Genomic DNA, 14,173 nt, shown 5'->3' on the forward strand with positions numbered 1-14,173 from the left:
GCAACGTAACTGTTGGAGCCAAGACAATACCTAAAAACCACAAAAAAAAACATGTGGCGCTTCTCTGAAATGCTTCAGCCATTGTTTCGAGAACTTATGAAGAAAAACAACAACTGGAGCCATATATCCTTGACAACACAAGGTCATTTTCAGGCTAAATGTAGACCCATGTCAATTTGGCTGCATTTTAATTAGCATTGAAAAGTGCTGGTACAAGTGAAATCACCATGTGTTTATGCATGCAAAAAACAATAAGGGAATGACATTGGTTGACTTTGTCATTAGTTGCTTCTCCATCCCTTTGTTTGACATTGCTCTGAGAAAACCCTCCAGTTGTTTGCACTTGCCGTCTCAGATAAGACTAATTTTGAACAAATATTTGCATATATTAAAGTAAGGCATCGTTATTGATTCATCAAAGCTGAAATAAATGTTTGTGTGTGACGATGTGGCTCTGTTATGACATGTCAACCACTGAGCTCCTCTTGAAGGTTGGCCTGTGTTTCCCTTTAATGGGATCAATGCATGAATTTAAATCAGAAAGGACCCGCAAGGTGAACTATGATTAAGAATCCAGCTGGGAAAATATTTTAAGGAAATATTACCATAATAAATTAACGTGTCAAGTTGAGCATTGAAAGGGCTTAATTTTCTTCATATCACATGATCTTCATCAGCAGATTGGGATTCATTCATGTTAATACTTTTCTACATATTGTGCTTCATTAGAAAATAATCATATAAGAATTCATCCTTTTTTGTTAATGTTAGATATTACTTTATGATAATCTAAAGCTGTTATTATTAATTTTGTATCACCACCTTCAATTAATGATGGCTGACTTGGTAAACAGCCCACAGGTTCTTTACATGGCCCGGGTTAAATGCACTACTTCACCTCGAACCAACTTCTCCCACAAGCTGGTCCAAATAAACGCCAATAGAGTACCAGGAGGAGGAGGGCACAACTCCGCCTGTCTGCTCTACTCACATGCGGGGGCTCACGCGCGCCCTCTACCGGGCACACGGCGCGCGCACAGCCGCTGCTCTCCTGGAGCTGCCGGACCTCTCAATCCACGCGTAATTCCGGAATCAAGACTCACTCACACATTCCTCCTCCAAGTGTGGAGCAAGCCGGCAAGGAGCAGCCGCGTCGGCGACAGTGTCCTCTCCACAGCCCGACAGCACGCCAGGGACAGAGGGACCGGGCCGAAGACACTTTAGATTTGACACTAAAAAGTAGAGGTAGGATTCAAGTTGCAATAAAGAAAGAAGAGTTGCCAGTTAACCCCGCGGCTGGGGGGGTTAACGGTACGACGGCGCTGTCGACATGGATAAAGTTATCAATTGCTTGTTTGCTGCAATTACCCTGCTGCTGTCGGCACGAGGGGAAGTTTTTAAAGGTAAGGAGGATTACCTGGACATGTTTACACGTACAGAACATATGCGCAGTCCTGTTTTACGCTTCAGCCGCGAGACAGAGTGGAGGGGAAAGGCACTGAAAGTCAGTTTGCCCACTATTTTGCCTGATAGTTTACTCGCAATTTTACTAATAACTGTGCGGTGAAATTTGCTTTGTTTAATGTTTGTGGTGTTAATTAGCTTTGTCTGACGTGCGTGGCGTAAATGTGAGCATGTTTGACATCGGGAAAGTAACGCAAGTTACTCAAAGGGTGGCATGTTTGAGACAAAATGAGCTTAAAACGTACATTTTGATCCAATTTCTGCCAGTTTTGCCGCTACAACGCTGCCTTTCACCGGCAGTAGTTGTTTCTCACCTTTTGTGCCGCTGTGCGCAACGAGCAGGTGCGCTACGGGCACCGGAGCAGCTCCCCGTGCTCCTCTGCTTTCAATGCCACGATTTGCGTGAGCACAAGTTGATGGAGTTTAATGTTTGTGTCTAACTTTATCTTGATCAGTTGCTGTCTAATGTGTTTAACCTCAAGGGATCCACGCGCTGAAGTGTCGCCGCCTGTGCCGTCGGTTGTATACGGAGAGGCGATTAGCCAAGCGAGACTTAAACCGTCATTGTTTCACCGTAAACTCCCGAGTGAACTTAATCCACGATGTCACTGTGACCATGTTGACATTGCTGTCACTTTGTCGTGGAGCTAACCACCTAAAATATGAATTATATTTGGTGGGCATGTTTTTTTTTTCTTCATCCCAGTGTTTTTCATCCGAAGTGCATAAACAATTCCACTTCTATACATCATATCAAATTCAGTGTGTCATACACCTCTACTGTAGTTTATACATGACACATATTTTTTTATTTCCCTTTTCTTCACTAAGTGCCCTGAAAGAATGGGCGGTTAATGTGATGCACTTTGTATTTTGTAGCTATTTGAATTAAATTAACTGGCTTAAAAGTAAACAGTTGAATAGAACTTGCACGCACTCTGAGAATACATGCTTTTGGGTTGTCTCTGAAAAGTGTTTGCTTTGTCTCATTTATTTTCGAGTTTCTCTGCAAATTCGATGGATTTGTGGTTTCATCGACTGTTGATGCAGGCCTCCCCCATAAACTGTAGTTACAAACACAACACTCCGACTCGAATTAATGCCATTCGTACAAGGGCAACTTCATTTGCTGCACGTCTATCTATTCAAAGCTTTTATGGAGAAAGTTCATTGGTATTATACAGGGATATGACTTATTGGAATTACTGAAATAATAGAGTAGACTTTTAGTTTCAGTGTAATGGCTGTAGATTGCCGAGGGGGACTCAATATTCAGAGTCTAATTTAGCCCCTTAAGGGGTCATTCTTTTATCTCCACTAAGGCATTATCTATGTGGAAAATGGTGCATTAGCCTTTATTAATGCCAATCAATATAGAGACAATGAATGTCCATTCTGAGGGTAATCCATACTGCCAATACAATTAGTTGCATTTGGAAACTTGATAAAAATGTGGCCCCATGTCTGAATGGGTTTTATTTTCCATCCTGCTTAGACTCAGCACTGTGTGTGTGTGTGTGTGTGTGTGTGTGTGTGTGTGTGTGTGTGTGTGTGTGTGTGTGTGTGTGTGTGTGTGTGTGTGTGTGTGTGTGTGTGTGTGTGTGTGTGAAGTGTGGCTTCATTTATAGCTGCTGGATGCCCTGGGATTCAACAGATAACTGATGCATTTTTCGCAGAGCCTGCTGGGGGCAGCATGGCACACATATAATATGATACCAATATGATGAAGTGAAGCTGCTCCGAGCAGAGGTCCACGAGTCAGACGCATAGATCAGAATTCAGATGCACTTTGGAAAGTATTGGTGTGAAAATTTCCGTTTGCTCACAAGTCTGATTAAACAAAACACATAAGCTGCTGGAAAAATTACATTTTTGTTTTGTTTTTTTGTCTCCACTTTCTTCAAGCATGCTCCCATTCCTATCTGTGATCTTTTCACAGAGGGCATATAGAAGAGAGACCTACAGAAGATGCATTAAACAGTTTAATCATAAATTAGATGTTTTTATCAAGTAGCATGATTGCCGGGGGTCAATTTTAGTGACTGAGAACTCTCTTACCCTGCAGCCCAAAAGTATTCCCAGTCCATTCTTGTGTGAGGTTCATCAGTCTTTCTCGCCGGCAGCCTCAGGACCGGGAGATTTATTGGAGTGGGCTGCACTGTAGGGCTCCCAGTGGGGCCGAAACCATCGATAAATGTGCTCCTAATTGCATGAGTGTGTGTGTAAATATGTAAACCAGGAGAAAATCAATTGGACGTGTGTTGCTCTCTCTGGCGAGGTGACGGATTAGCCACACGGTGGATGGAGGGGCTAAATGTGAGCCCGTGCATGCGGCTCGAGACATTTGTTATGGAGAGTATGTGATGACGGCTCATGTGATGATTAGATCACGGAGGTAACCAGAGCACCAGTCTACCTCAGTGCACGGTATATATCGGCCGCCTCAATTCGATCACGGGGAAACAGTCCTTTGGAGGTCTTTTAATTTCCGCAGTAAAGAAAACCTCCATGATCAGCTAGGATCACTCTGCATCAGTTTCATTGCCGTCCTTCGTGAGCTTGTTTATGCACCTGCATGTCTGCTCCCAGTGGCGAGGTAGAGATGAACTGCTCTTTTTTTTTTTTTTTTCTTCTTCTCCCCTCCTTGTTGCATTCACAATGCCCACTGGATGCTCTAGGTTCAGAGAGAAAGCAACACAAAAAAAGAAACCAGCAACACTATAAATCACTTGTGGTGTATTGCCGGTGCTTCTGTTTTCTACATTATGAGGACAGTTTTTTTTTTCTAGAAGGTCTGGCCTTTGATATCTATACTCTGTCTTTTGCCTGAGCACATTAAATTCTAGGGAGCTGTGCGCTTTGTTATGTTTACCACCTTTTCCAGCAGCTATAAAACCTGCCTTGTTTTCTGATAGGGGTGAGCCGTGTGTTGAGAATAATGCCCACGCTTGGAGTGTAGAGCTGCAGTTTGTCACTGCGGAGTGACTGCTGCTGATAGCGTCCTGGTTGACCGATCCTGATTGCCATCCAAGCGGTGACTAAGGAGTAAAACAATACATTGGCTGCTTGGGAAGATAAACGGCACTTCATTTGAAGTCTGGCAATAATTTAGATAGTTTTTCACTCATGAAATGTTTCTTCTTTCCTCCTTCCTCTTCTCCCAGCTGACTCAGATTTAATAGAGACTTTTCCGAAAGGTGTCCTGAAGGGTGGCAGTTTCCTTTGTGTGAGCCAGTGGAGAATGAAATTAAATATGCATGTGATTTCTTTTTTTAAATTTATTTATTTCTTTCTCAATGGCTTCAACCAATGTTGGAGGAGGAGAAAAAAAGGGGAAAAAAAGCTCCGTGGTGATTGATGATAGTACAAAGCAGAGAGTGAGGTGTCTACATTCTTCTGTAACTTTGCTTTTCAGACACTTTTATTATGATGATAATGAATGCGGTGGGAACACATGGATTTACTGAAGCTGTTCAAACACTGCGGGTACATGTGTGAGTTCCTCGAAAAGGGTCTGCTGAGTTTGTCAGCAGGGCTGTCTTAAGACTGATCACAGCAGGTAGAAGGGGGGGGGGGGGGGGGGGGGGGGGGGGGTGTTACTTTAAAAACAAACTTTAGGAACTTGCACACATTGGAGTGTAGACCATTCGTTTGAAGTGACTAGACTGACAGTATTATCCATACTTCACGAGTAGAGAGGTCTGGTGAAAAATATGATCACTGCAGTCTGATTTCTAACGGGTCTTGGTACAGGACTTCAGCGCCCTATTTCACATTGTATGGCCTGTCAATATCTGTGCATCTTAGTTTTACACTCAATAACAAACGCCCGATAAAAACACCCGACACTAAAGCAAAACAGCTGTCAGTGATGTAAGTAGCATTGGTCCATTTGTTTTGTTTTTTGGTGTTAAACATTTTATTTTATGCAACATGATATCATCACATCAAGATATTTCCAGACCATCCACATTGCAATATGAAATGTAAAATAATCTGCTATCAGAAGCACTTGAAACTATCAGAAACTGGTGTCCTTCAAAAGGATCAAGAAGAATTTTCTTTGTTGTGAAAAATCCATCATATACGAGGAAGAGGTCTAATGATTTGCTATCCTCATTAGACTTATTATAGCAGAATAGGAAAACATGTTGCACTCTTAGCGAAGGGCACACAGCTTGACGCATTATTCAGCTTTGTCTCAATGGGAGAAGTCAGCATCTGTTCTCTCTGGAAGTTGCCACGAGGCATTCTTGGAAATGTAGGAAATCAGTAACTGAAGTAGGAGATAACGGAGGTTGAGGGAAAAGTCGAAAAAAAGTAAACCGCATTTCATCACAAATTGATGATGCATAGCGGTGCAAGAGCAACCAAAGGTGGACTTTTCCATTCATTTAGGCAGCAGGTAACAGAACTAATGCAGAGATTAAATCAGGAATCTGTCCTCTACAAACTTGTATTATAGACACAGTTTGTAACCCTTTTTAAGTGGTACATAAGCCGGTTTGTTACACAACTCTATTCACGTGGGACACATTAATTCATAGTTTGTGTTTACAGTCGAGGATCAGTATGATTTCCTGATAAACAAGTGATAGAATTCTTTTAATTTACGTCACATTATGTCACATTACGTCACACTTCATAAATGGTCTTTAACTTCTGTGAAAAACAAACTAAAAGTGAATAAAAGTGGTATGACGGGTTGGCTTAAGAAGGTAACGGGTCTATTTGCACAGTGGCACTTGTTTGTCTCTGTACTCAAGCACATGGGATTTCAAATGTCCTATGAGTTCGTCCTGACGCTCAGCTTTAATGTGGAGGTGTTAACATCTTCATCAGATGAGCACTGCACAGAGTGTAGGCCTTTTTAGACCCCTTTTTAGGGCACAGAAAGCAATTGGCCAGTAATGAGCTAATCCGATGCTCGGCTGCAGCACATTAAACAGCACGTAAACCTGCCTGCAAATGCCACTTTCTTCTGGTTAGATTGTTTAATTCAGAGACCTCTACCAACACGCCGTCTGTCTATGACGTGCAGCGCATATTTGATATTCGGTGTTGAATCCTTTTCCGAGCAATGACCCCCCAAGCATCAGCTGACACTCTGGTCTCCAGCGAGTCAAACACGTGATCATTTAGACACAGTCAGATGACGGACCCGGCCTGTAAACAACATTACACTGTTGACCATCAAAAGCTGTTTGGGAGCTTTCACTCTATGTTTTGAGATCATTGTCCTGCTGCACTGTCTTGAGATTGGTGGGGTGGCGGGGGCTTTGTATAAAATGGCTACTGTTCAATAAAATGAGTGTGAAAGTAAAGCTCAATTTAAGGCTTGGAGATTACATTAAAGCTGACGGCACTTTGAAATACGACGATGACTTTCGCGGTTAAAGCCAAAGTACAGAGCCAACACAACAACAAACATGTGACTGTCCAAAAACACCCAAGGTCTGCACTGTAAGTATGGGAATTAAGTTAAGTGCTGGCCTATTGCAGGCCCTTCAAACACAAAGGCTTACCAATATGGTTCATCATCTTCATATCCCTTGAGTGCCACTCCACATTCAATCATTAGCTGTTGATTTGCAAGTGATTTTATTTACATTCTTGAGAGGCGGTAATAGTTTGAAGTTGGTTCTCGAGGCGGCTGATGTGGCTCTGTTATCCGGGAGCTCTGCAATGGAATGATAATTGGCCTTGAGATGTGACTGTGTGAAGGATGCTGGACAAACAGAGATGCTCTAATTATACACAGCTCCTTCTTCAAATGAAGAGGATAAAAGCTAATGAATCACACACAGGCCAGCGCAGGGGCTGCCTAATGAAGAGAGGGTGAGAGACAGAGAGGGGAGTGTTTGTAAGAGAGAGGAAGTGTTTGTGTGCGTGTGTGTGTGTGTGTGTGTGTGTGTGTGTGTGTGTGAGTAAGGCATGCTCGAACAATTCTGTGATCTCATCACCATGTCTAAAAAAAAAAAAAAAAAAAGGAAAACAACCCTCGGTGGAAAAACAACAACTTACTATGCAGCAGATCATGTTTACCGAAGTCTGCATTCGTTGTAGGTGGCTCAGAGAGTCAAGGCACCCAGGAAAATCTCACTAATTAATGCTCCAAGGGTCTCAATTGTTATTAATGGTGACGAGGAGGAGGAGGAGGGAACGAGGGAGGAGTAGGAGAAGCAGTTTGAATCAGTTTAAATCATTACAGCGTGTCTGCTCTATTGATAGTTAGCGTACCATGGTGGATGGCAGCTCACTTTTATTCAAAATTTAAAAAAAAGTGTTTTTTTATTTATTTGCAAAGCTCCTGCTATCCTTAGAATTAAATCGATATCAGAGACCACTGACTGGCAGTTGCTCCGATGGTTTTACACTTGGATTGAATTGACCCCGACCCCGGCACGTACCTCACTTATCTTCAAAAGCTGCTGTTCAATCAGCTCGTTTCTATTCAGCATTGTCGCCTATAGCCAAGGGGTTAGCGTGTGGACTGAAATGGATTCTGATAGAGCACACTTTGATATTTGGTTCAGGTGAGCGTATAGCCTTGACCTGGAGCGTGAAGCTTTAATTTCAAGTCCTGTCAAATAAAACTCCTGCCACCGCTTTGACACCGGAGTCGCGCAGCTAAAAGGTGCAAAGTTTCTTGCGTAATTTCATGAATAACTCAAGTTGCCTCCTTCACGGGACAAGTGCACTTTTCTAACTTGGAGGAGACTCTGTTTCGTGCCAAAAAGCTGTCCGCATAGGCGGCCGCTCCTCACACAACTGGCGGTTTAGTGTAGGTGGTTGCAGTGAGAGGAGGAGGTGGGGGCTGCTACTGCTGTTTCACCTTGTCTCCTGTTATTTATTAGGCTTCTGTCAAGGCTCAGGCACCAGGCAGGTGTACATCCCCTTTCCTCCTCTCCCCATCCGGGCCTTACGAGTATAACCAGGGGCAAAATTCTCCATTACTGTCAGTCTGAATCTGTAGCCGTCACATTAGCACACGTCATGCAGTCATTAATGCATTAGGCCTTGTTTGAGTGCCAGTTATTTGCATTGGTCTATTTGCCCTTGTGCTAAAAGCTGCCTTGGCTGAACCTATTGACCATTTAACTGTTCAATAATGAAGCGATCCCTGAGGATGAATCAGGCCTCACTGGTCCCGTTGACTAATGGTTATGAGGACGAGAAGAAAACAACATTAACTATCATATACATTTTCACGGTCTTTTGAGAGGGAGGCAGAGTGTGGCAGCATTTTTATTTATCTACTGTATGTTTTCACTCAAGCCGTATCCCTCTCGCATACGATCTCACCACTAACAACCGAGTACGCCATTATCCACCCCTGTCCTCTACTTCTTCCTCCCAAAGCAGAATGTACCTGATTATGCTCCCATCGGTCACACTCTGGCGCCTATTTGGAGGCTGTTATCTGTTTGCGGTGGAGACTCCTCGGGGAAGCATACGGCCGATAAGAGACTGTTGTTCTGTAAACAGCCCTCTGACCTCCTCGGGCTGGGCTCGGCTCCATTTCAAATGGGTCTCTTTTGTATTGGCCCTAAGCTCAAACCGCCGCGTGACTGATTCCCCAGGGGGGGAGGCTTAATGGCATTACTGTACGCTCCACACTGTGCGGGGTGGTCACTCCGGAGCTGTGCATGCCTTCAGAAACGGAATGAAAGAGGGAGAATAAGACGGTGGGAACGATGTTGCAGACAAGACGCGCTGTTGTTCTCTTGCTGAACCAGGATGATAATGTGAATGACCCTTTTATGCCCGTTATCTGGAGATAGCTTGTGGGAACGGAATTAGTTGATGATAGAATGGTGTTTTCATTTAACCGTTCACCATTTAAGTTTTTAACCGTGTGGCAAACTTCTTATCGCAACATGAATTACATTCTCACTTGTTCTTGTCCCTGTCTGTTTACTCTCTGGAATCTGGCACGAGACAAGAGCATTAGTCTTCTGGGGACAACTTGGCTAACTGCTGGACCTTCAACTATCAAAGGCTTGTCAGTCGGCTCCACCGATGTCAGCTCCATTTTTTAACACGCTCCTTGTTTAATTTGCCAGTGTGTCTGAGCAAACAATGCATTGGAAATCAGTAGCCATGGGCTGTAGTGCGGTGATCTGTTGTGCTAAATCACTTTAGTGTTAAACACGGCTTCATCGAAACAAGTATTGAGACACACAGCTGCAGGGGCCCGTATTAAAGACAGAGCAAACGCAAAACAATAACTAGAAAAAATGAAGCTTGGCTCGAAGCTCGACTCCCACCCTGTAATCAGAGTTTGTCACGCTAAAGAAATTACAGGGCACAGGAGTCATTAGAAGTGCGGGTGCATCGCCGCGTTGCAAGCGGAAACAAAGTTGAAAACGCATGTTTTTGGAATAATGCACATCCGAGTAAACAAACCGGTGAAAATCCGACAAGTTGATTATAATGATAGTTCGCTGCCGGCCGGGAGGATGAATTCAGTTGGATGTGATGTCTCAGAGACTTATTGGTATCAGGGCAAAGGAGTAATTAACGTGGAAAGCCTCTAGCATTAGTTGGTTTTTCAGCAACGTTATCATCAGCCCTGCCGCAGTGTCGCTTACTGCATCGCGACAAATAGCACTCCATTAAAACCAGTTACATAATTGTTGTTTTTTATATATTTCTGAGACACTATTAATGTGAAATCTTACTTTGTTTGAGTTCTATTTTTAAAGCAGTTTGTCCAGTTGTCTTTCTGCACTCTGTAGCCTCAAGAACTACAACTGAAATGCTCTGAACACAATGTGAATATTTTTCTGTAATGTGTGTGAATATCATTACCCACTGCTGAAGCGATGGTTTGACTATAATGCAAACATATCTTTTCCCTGTCCTACTAAGTCTTTGAGCAAGTCCCAGGGCTAACGGAGAATTTCCCTATTGCCGTTCCAGATCTCTAAATGGGGCATTATTCATAATAGGATTCCAGCTGAAGGTAGGCAGTAGAGACATTCATGGAATGAGGCAGGGACAAGAAAAAAATTGTATTCACACCAGAATCATGTATTTTTTTCCAGGTTTCCTGTTTTGTCACCACATAGGTTTGTTTAACCAAATGTCTATTTTGTCTATTTTGCTTGTAGTTGTGTTGCCTGCTGTTGGTTAGCATGATGCTAGCTAACGGAAATCCAAAGAAAAAAAATGTAAGATCTATGGAGCTTTCAACTACTAAACCGACCTATTTCTTTGTGTAACGTTACTTCCATTTATATTGCTTGTCATGGCATTTATCACTGCGCTTCTATATCAATTTACCATTTTTTTTCCTACAAGTTGACCCTTTGCTAAGCGCCGCCACCTGCTGCTACTCCATCAAGCTGTCAGAGCTACCATGGAGCCCACACGGTCACTAACCGCACTCCCTGGATAAATATGATCTAATGTTTGGTAAGAGAAGAAGGGTAACGTAACATTTTAGAAACTTATACCTCCTTCCAACTTCTCCGGGTAATGAGTATCCATATTACGCAACGTTGATCCGTGACTAACTCGAAATCTACAAAACCAGCCTGAAAATAAAGAAAATCTGAACTGATGGCATGAGAATCTATGAAGCAGAGCCGAGAGTTGTCGGAGCCTTGATCAGAGCTGGATGATCAAATGTATTCATTGAACTCATTGGCTTGGTTTTTCTAGAGCCAACGAGTGTAAGGTCTTTGACGTTTTGTGTCAGATTTTCCCGTTCTCTGCACAGTAAAACTAGTTGACCTTTTAACAGCAATTTACACAATCAAAGATTATTTCATCACTCAGGTGTATATTACAAGTCATTTAGCAAATTGCTTGCGTTTCTTTTGACAGCACTTTTGTATAACATACTGAGTATGTAGCCTACTACCCTCTATTCTGCAACACGTTTGTAGCCAAAAAGAATCATTTCAGTGCCAGATTTTATATTCATCCTACTCATGTCCATGACTCCTGACTTAAATGAAATATTAATTAAATCATTTCATGTCTTCAGTCGAGAATATCACAGCACTCAAGGTATATTTCTTTTTAAAAAACCATTTCTTCACTCAACTCCAGACTGACATCGGTGACATTGATGCATATAGCTTCTTTTGAGCAAACCGTAGGGAAAACCTGATTGAACATATGAACGTGAGCAGAATTAAGTGTTCATATCTGTGAATTTCTGATACACCCATGCCCCCCCCTTGGACAGGCCAGTGTTGCTCCATGGCCTTATTTGGTCCCTGGGAAGTCGCGGCAGCATCAAACAGTGTTGATCAGGATTGCCGTGGCCTGGTAAGGCAGAGGCACACAGGCTGGGTTCAGAGGATGAATAATTCACTCACATGAGCCCAGACCTCTCGCCGTGATACTAATATTCAACAGCACCTGTGCGTCTGAAAATCTCTCCCCTTCAACCCACCAGGTTACTTTCCCTGGGGTAAACCTCACCCCGGCATCACCCCAGCTGTGCTTTTTCTCCAAACTATCAGAATAGCAGTGCCGTGGCTAGAATGCTGTGCTGGGATGACAGAAATGCACAGAGGAAACGGCCCAGTGTAGGCTAGAGTAGGCTATAGTTTGACTGGACTCGCAAATACTATAGAAAAAATGTAGAGTGATCTATGAACATTTTGCGAATTATGACATTTTGGCAAAAGTCTTGTTTATGTAGGTCATTTTGGTATCGGTACCAAAGCTCTGGTATCACTTGGCCGTAGTGTTGAAAATGTTCAAACGGTGCCTGATTTCCACTGAATGGTTTGGCTTGAATTGACTCAGCTCGTTTTGCGGTGGGTCCCTTTCTCTATCTAGTTTTCCACCGCAGTGTAGGCGGGATTCTCATCTGATCGCCATAGTGAAGCCTCGCGACACTGCCTTGACAACATCTTCAATGCGACACTTCATTAGCAACCAAGTGTCTTCACTTCGTCAATTGTAAGGCAAAGTTTTGCAGGCATTGAGTGAATAAAAAAATGCAGTCGCCATTGACGGTAGCTCGGCAAGTTAGAAATGGCGGGTTTGTGCAGAACGTTGCACTAGTGACGGTTCTTTCTAACCAATCAGTGGTCTGCAGTGTTCAAATTCCACCTTCTATCGCCTCAGCTTGCTTGGAGCCTCGACCGGGGTGCTATAAAAATTTTAAAAAAGTCATTGATTTGTGCATAACAAGGGCAGAGCTGCCATGACTTTGGTTTGAGATCGACTCTGAATTTTCTTCCTGTTTATTTCCCCTCTTCCTATCATTCTACATTTCATCATTCAGGCTTCATTTCTATAATTATCTGAACAAAAGACGCTCGAGCGTTGACAGATCAGCTGCGTCCGTGCGAGTGTGTAGGCGTTTGTGCACATAAACACGTAGCCTGTGTTTATAGTGTGTGTGTGTGTGTGTGTGTCTCTTGACGGTCCACAAGTGTGCACTTCGATGTGTGTTGTCGCACATAGCAAGTGTTGGCGTCTTTTGTCTGTGTGCTGTGGTTTCCTCCTTCCTCCATGTGTGTCAGATAGCGGACCCGTCTCAGGCTTATTATCAGGGATGTGACAGAAGGCGGCAGGCAGCAGTGGCGATGCCTTAATGAAATCTGGGCCCTGGCTAATTGGTGACACCGTAGCGTGAGGGAATGAGAGAGGCAGTAACCAGACTGGCAAGACGAAAGGAGAAGACAGCGGGTCCGACCCTCGCACCACTAAATTAAGCCCGTCATGTTCATTTGTAGTACACACAGAAGGAGGGAACACCTACACTCTTCTTATCAAAATCCTGCAAATGCAAAACTCCCCGCTGGTCGACCGATGATAGCCCCCCCGGTAATCATAGTTTTCCTTTTCCATCTTCTCCTTTTCATTAACCCTTGGCAAGTCTTTCTCTTTTGCTCTTAGTTTCAAAGAGCTAGATTTGGTGAGGATGAACCTTGCCCTCTTTTATTCTTGCCGCTTGTTTTTTTTTTATCATGGATCAACATAAGGAACATAAGTGAGTTGTGCTTTCAACAAAAGCCAAAAGACTTTAAAGAGAGACTACTTTTGGACTACTTCCTTCGCATTCTTCCTTTTATGAATACAAATTTCACAAACAATATGCACCCTTACTCAATTTGATACACTCAGGGGTTTTACCACTACAGCCATATTTAGTTTTGTATGACAAATAGTGTATAGTGGCTAATGCTAGTTTATTGTACTGAGGTGAATATCATAGACAGAACCTTTTGAGATGGATGGATTTTCGAAAAATTACTGCCAAAGAAATTAAACGGAATCTGTGGAAATGGTGTTCTGCCAATCTTTCAAGAGCTACATGAATGCTGCAGAGATTGTATGCAGATATCAGAGATAACAAAAACCCGATAAATATCTGCACACTTAGACACCACTATGGATTCGTGAGTTAGCATGAGTCCTTTGTAATTTGGGTTAACCAACCCTTTGAGCTTGGACTGGATGTCAGTGCCCGAGGTTGTCGGTAGTTCTTCCTGCTTTGCCCTGGGATGGCTGCCTCAACCTCCGGCCTCATAGAAAGCCAGCTTGGCTTCCTCGTGTCCAGCCGAGCTTGAGGGCTCCTTCTGGGGTGTCAGAGCTGACCTTTTTCTGTTGGTGGGGGGAGGGGGGTGGATAACGTACAGACGGCCTCTATCTGTCATGCCCCCAGCTGTGTTTATGCTTTAGAAAGGACCACAGGGGGCTACTCCAATGCTATGTTTGAGTAATAGCAAATGAG

General features: G+C 43.3%; 1 protein-coding gene across 1 annotated transcript in view; it reads left to right on the top strand.

Annotated features, from left to right (window-relative positions):
- Nucleotides 1-1,330: 1,330 nt before the first annotated feature.
- Nucleotides 1,331-14,173, top strand: part of LOC306706668 (receptor-type tyrosine-protein phosphatase mu) — a gene marked incomplete at both ends in the record, with an annotated part of 143,969 nt that continues 131,126 nt past the window's right edge. Inside the window, one exon of the mRNA XM_079173821.1 lies at nt 1,331-1,403. Coding sequence (XP_079029947.1) covers nt 1,331-1,403 — 73 coding nt within the window. The remainder of the gene's footprint in view (nt 1,404-14,173) is intronic.

This window comes from Pholis gunnellus (genome assembly GCF_910591455.1).
Source record: "Pholis gunnellus genome assembly, chromosome: 14".
Taxonomy (NCBI): Eukaryota; Metazoa; Chordata; class Actinopteri; order Perciformes; family Pholidae; genus Pholis; species Pholis gunnellus.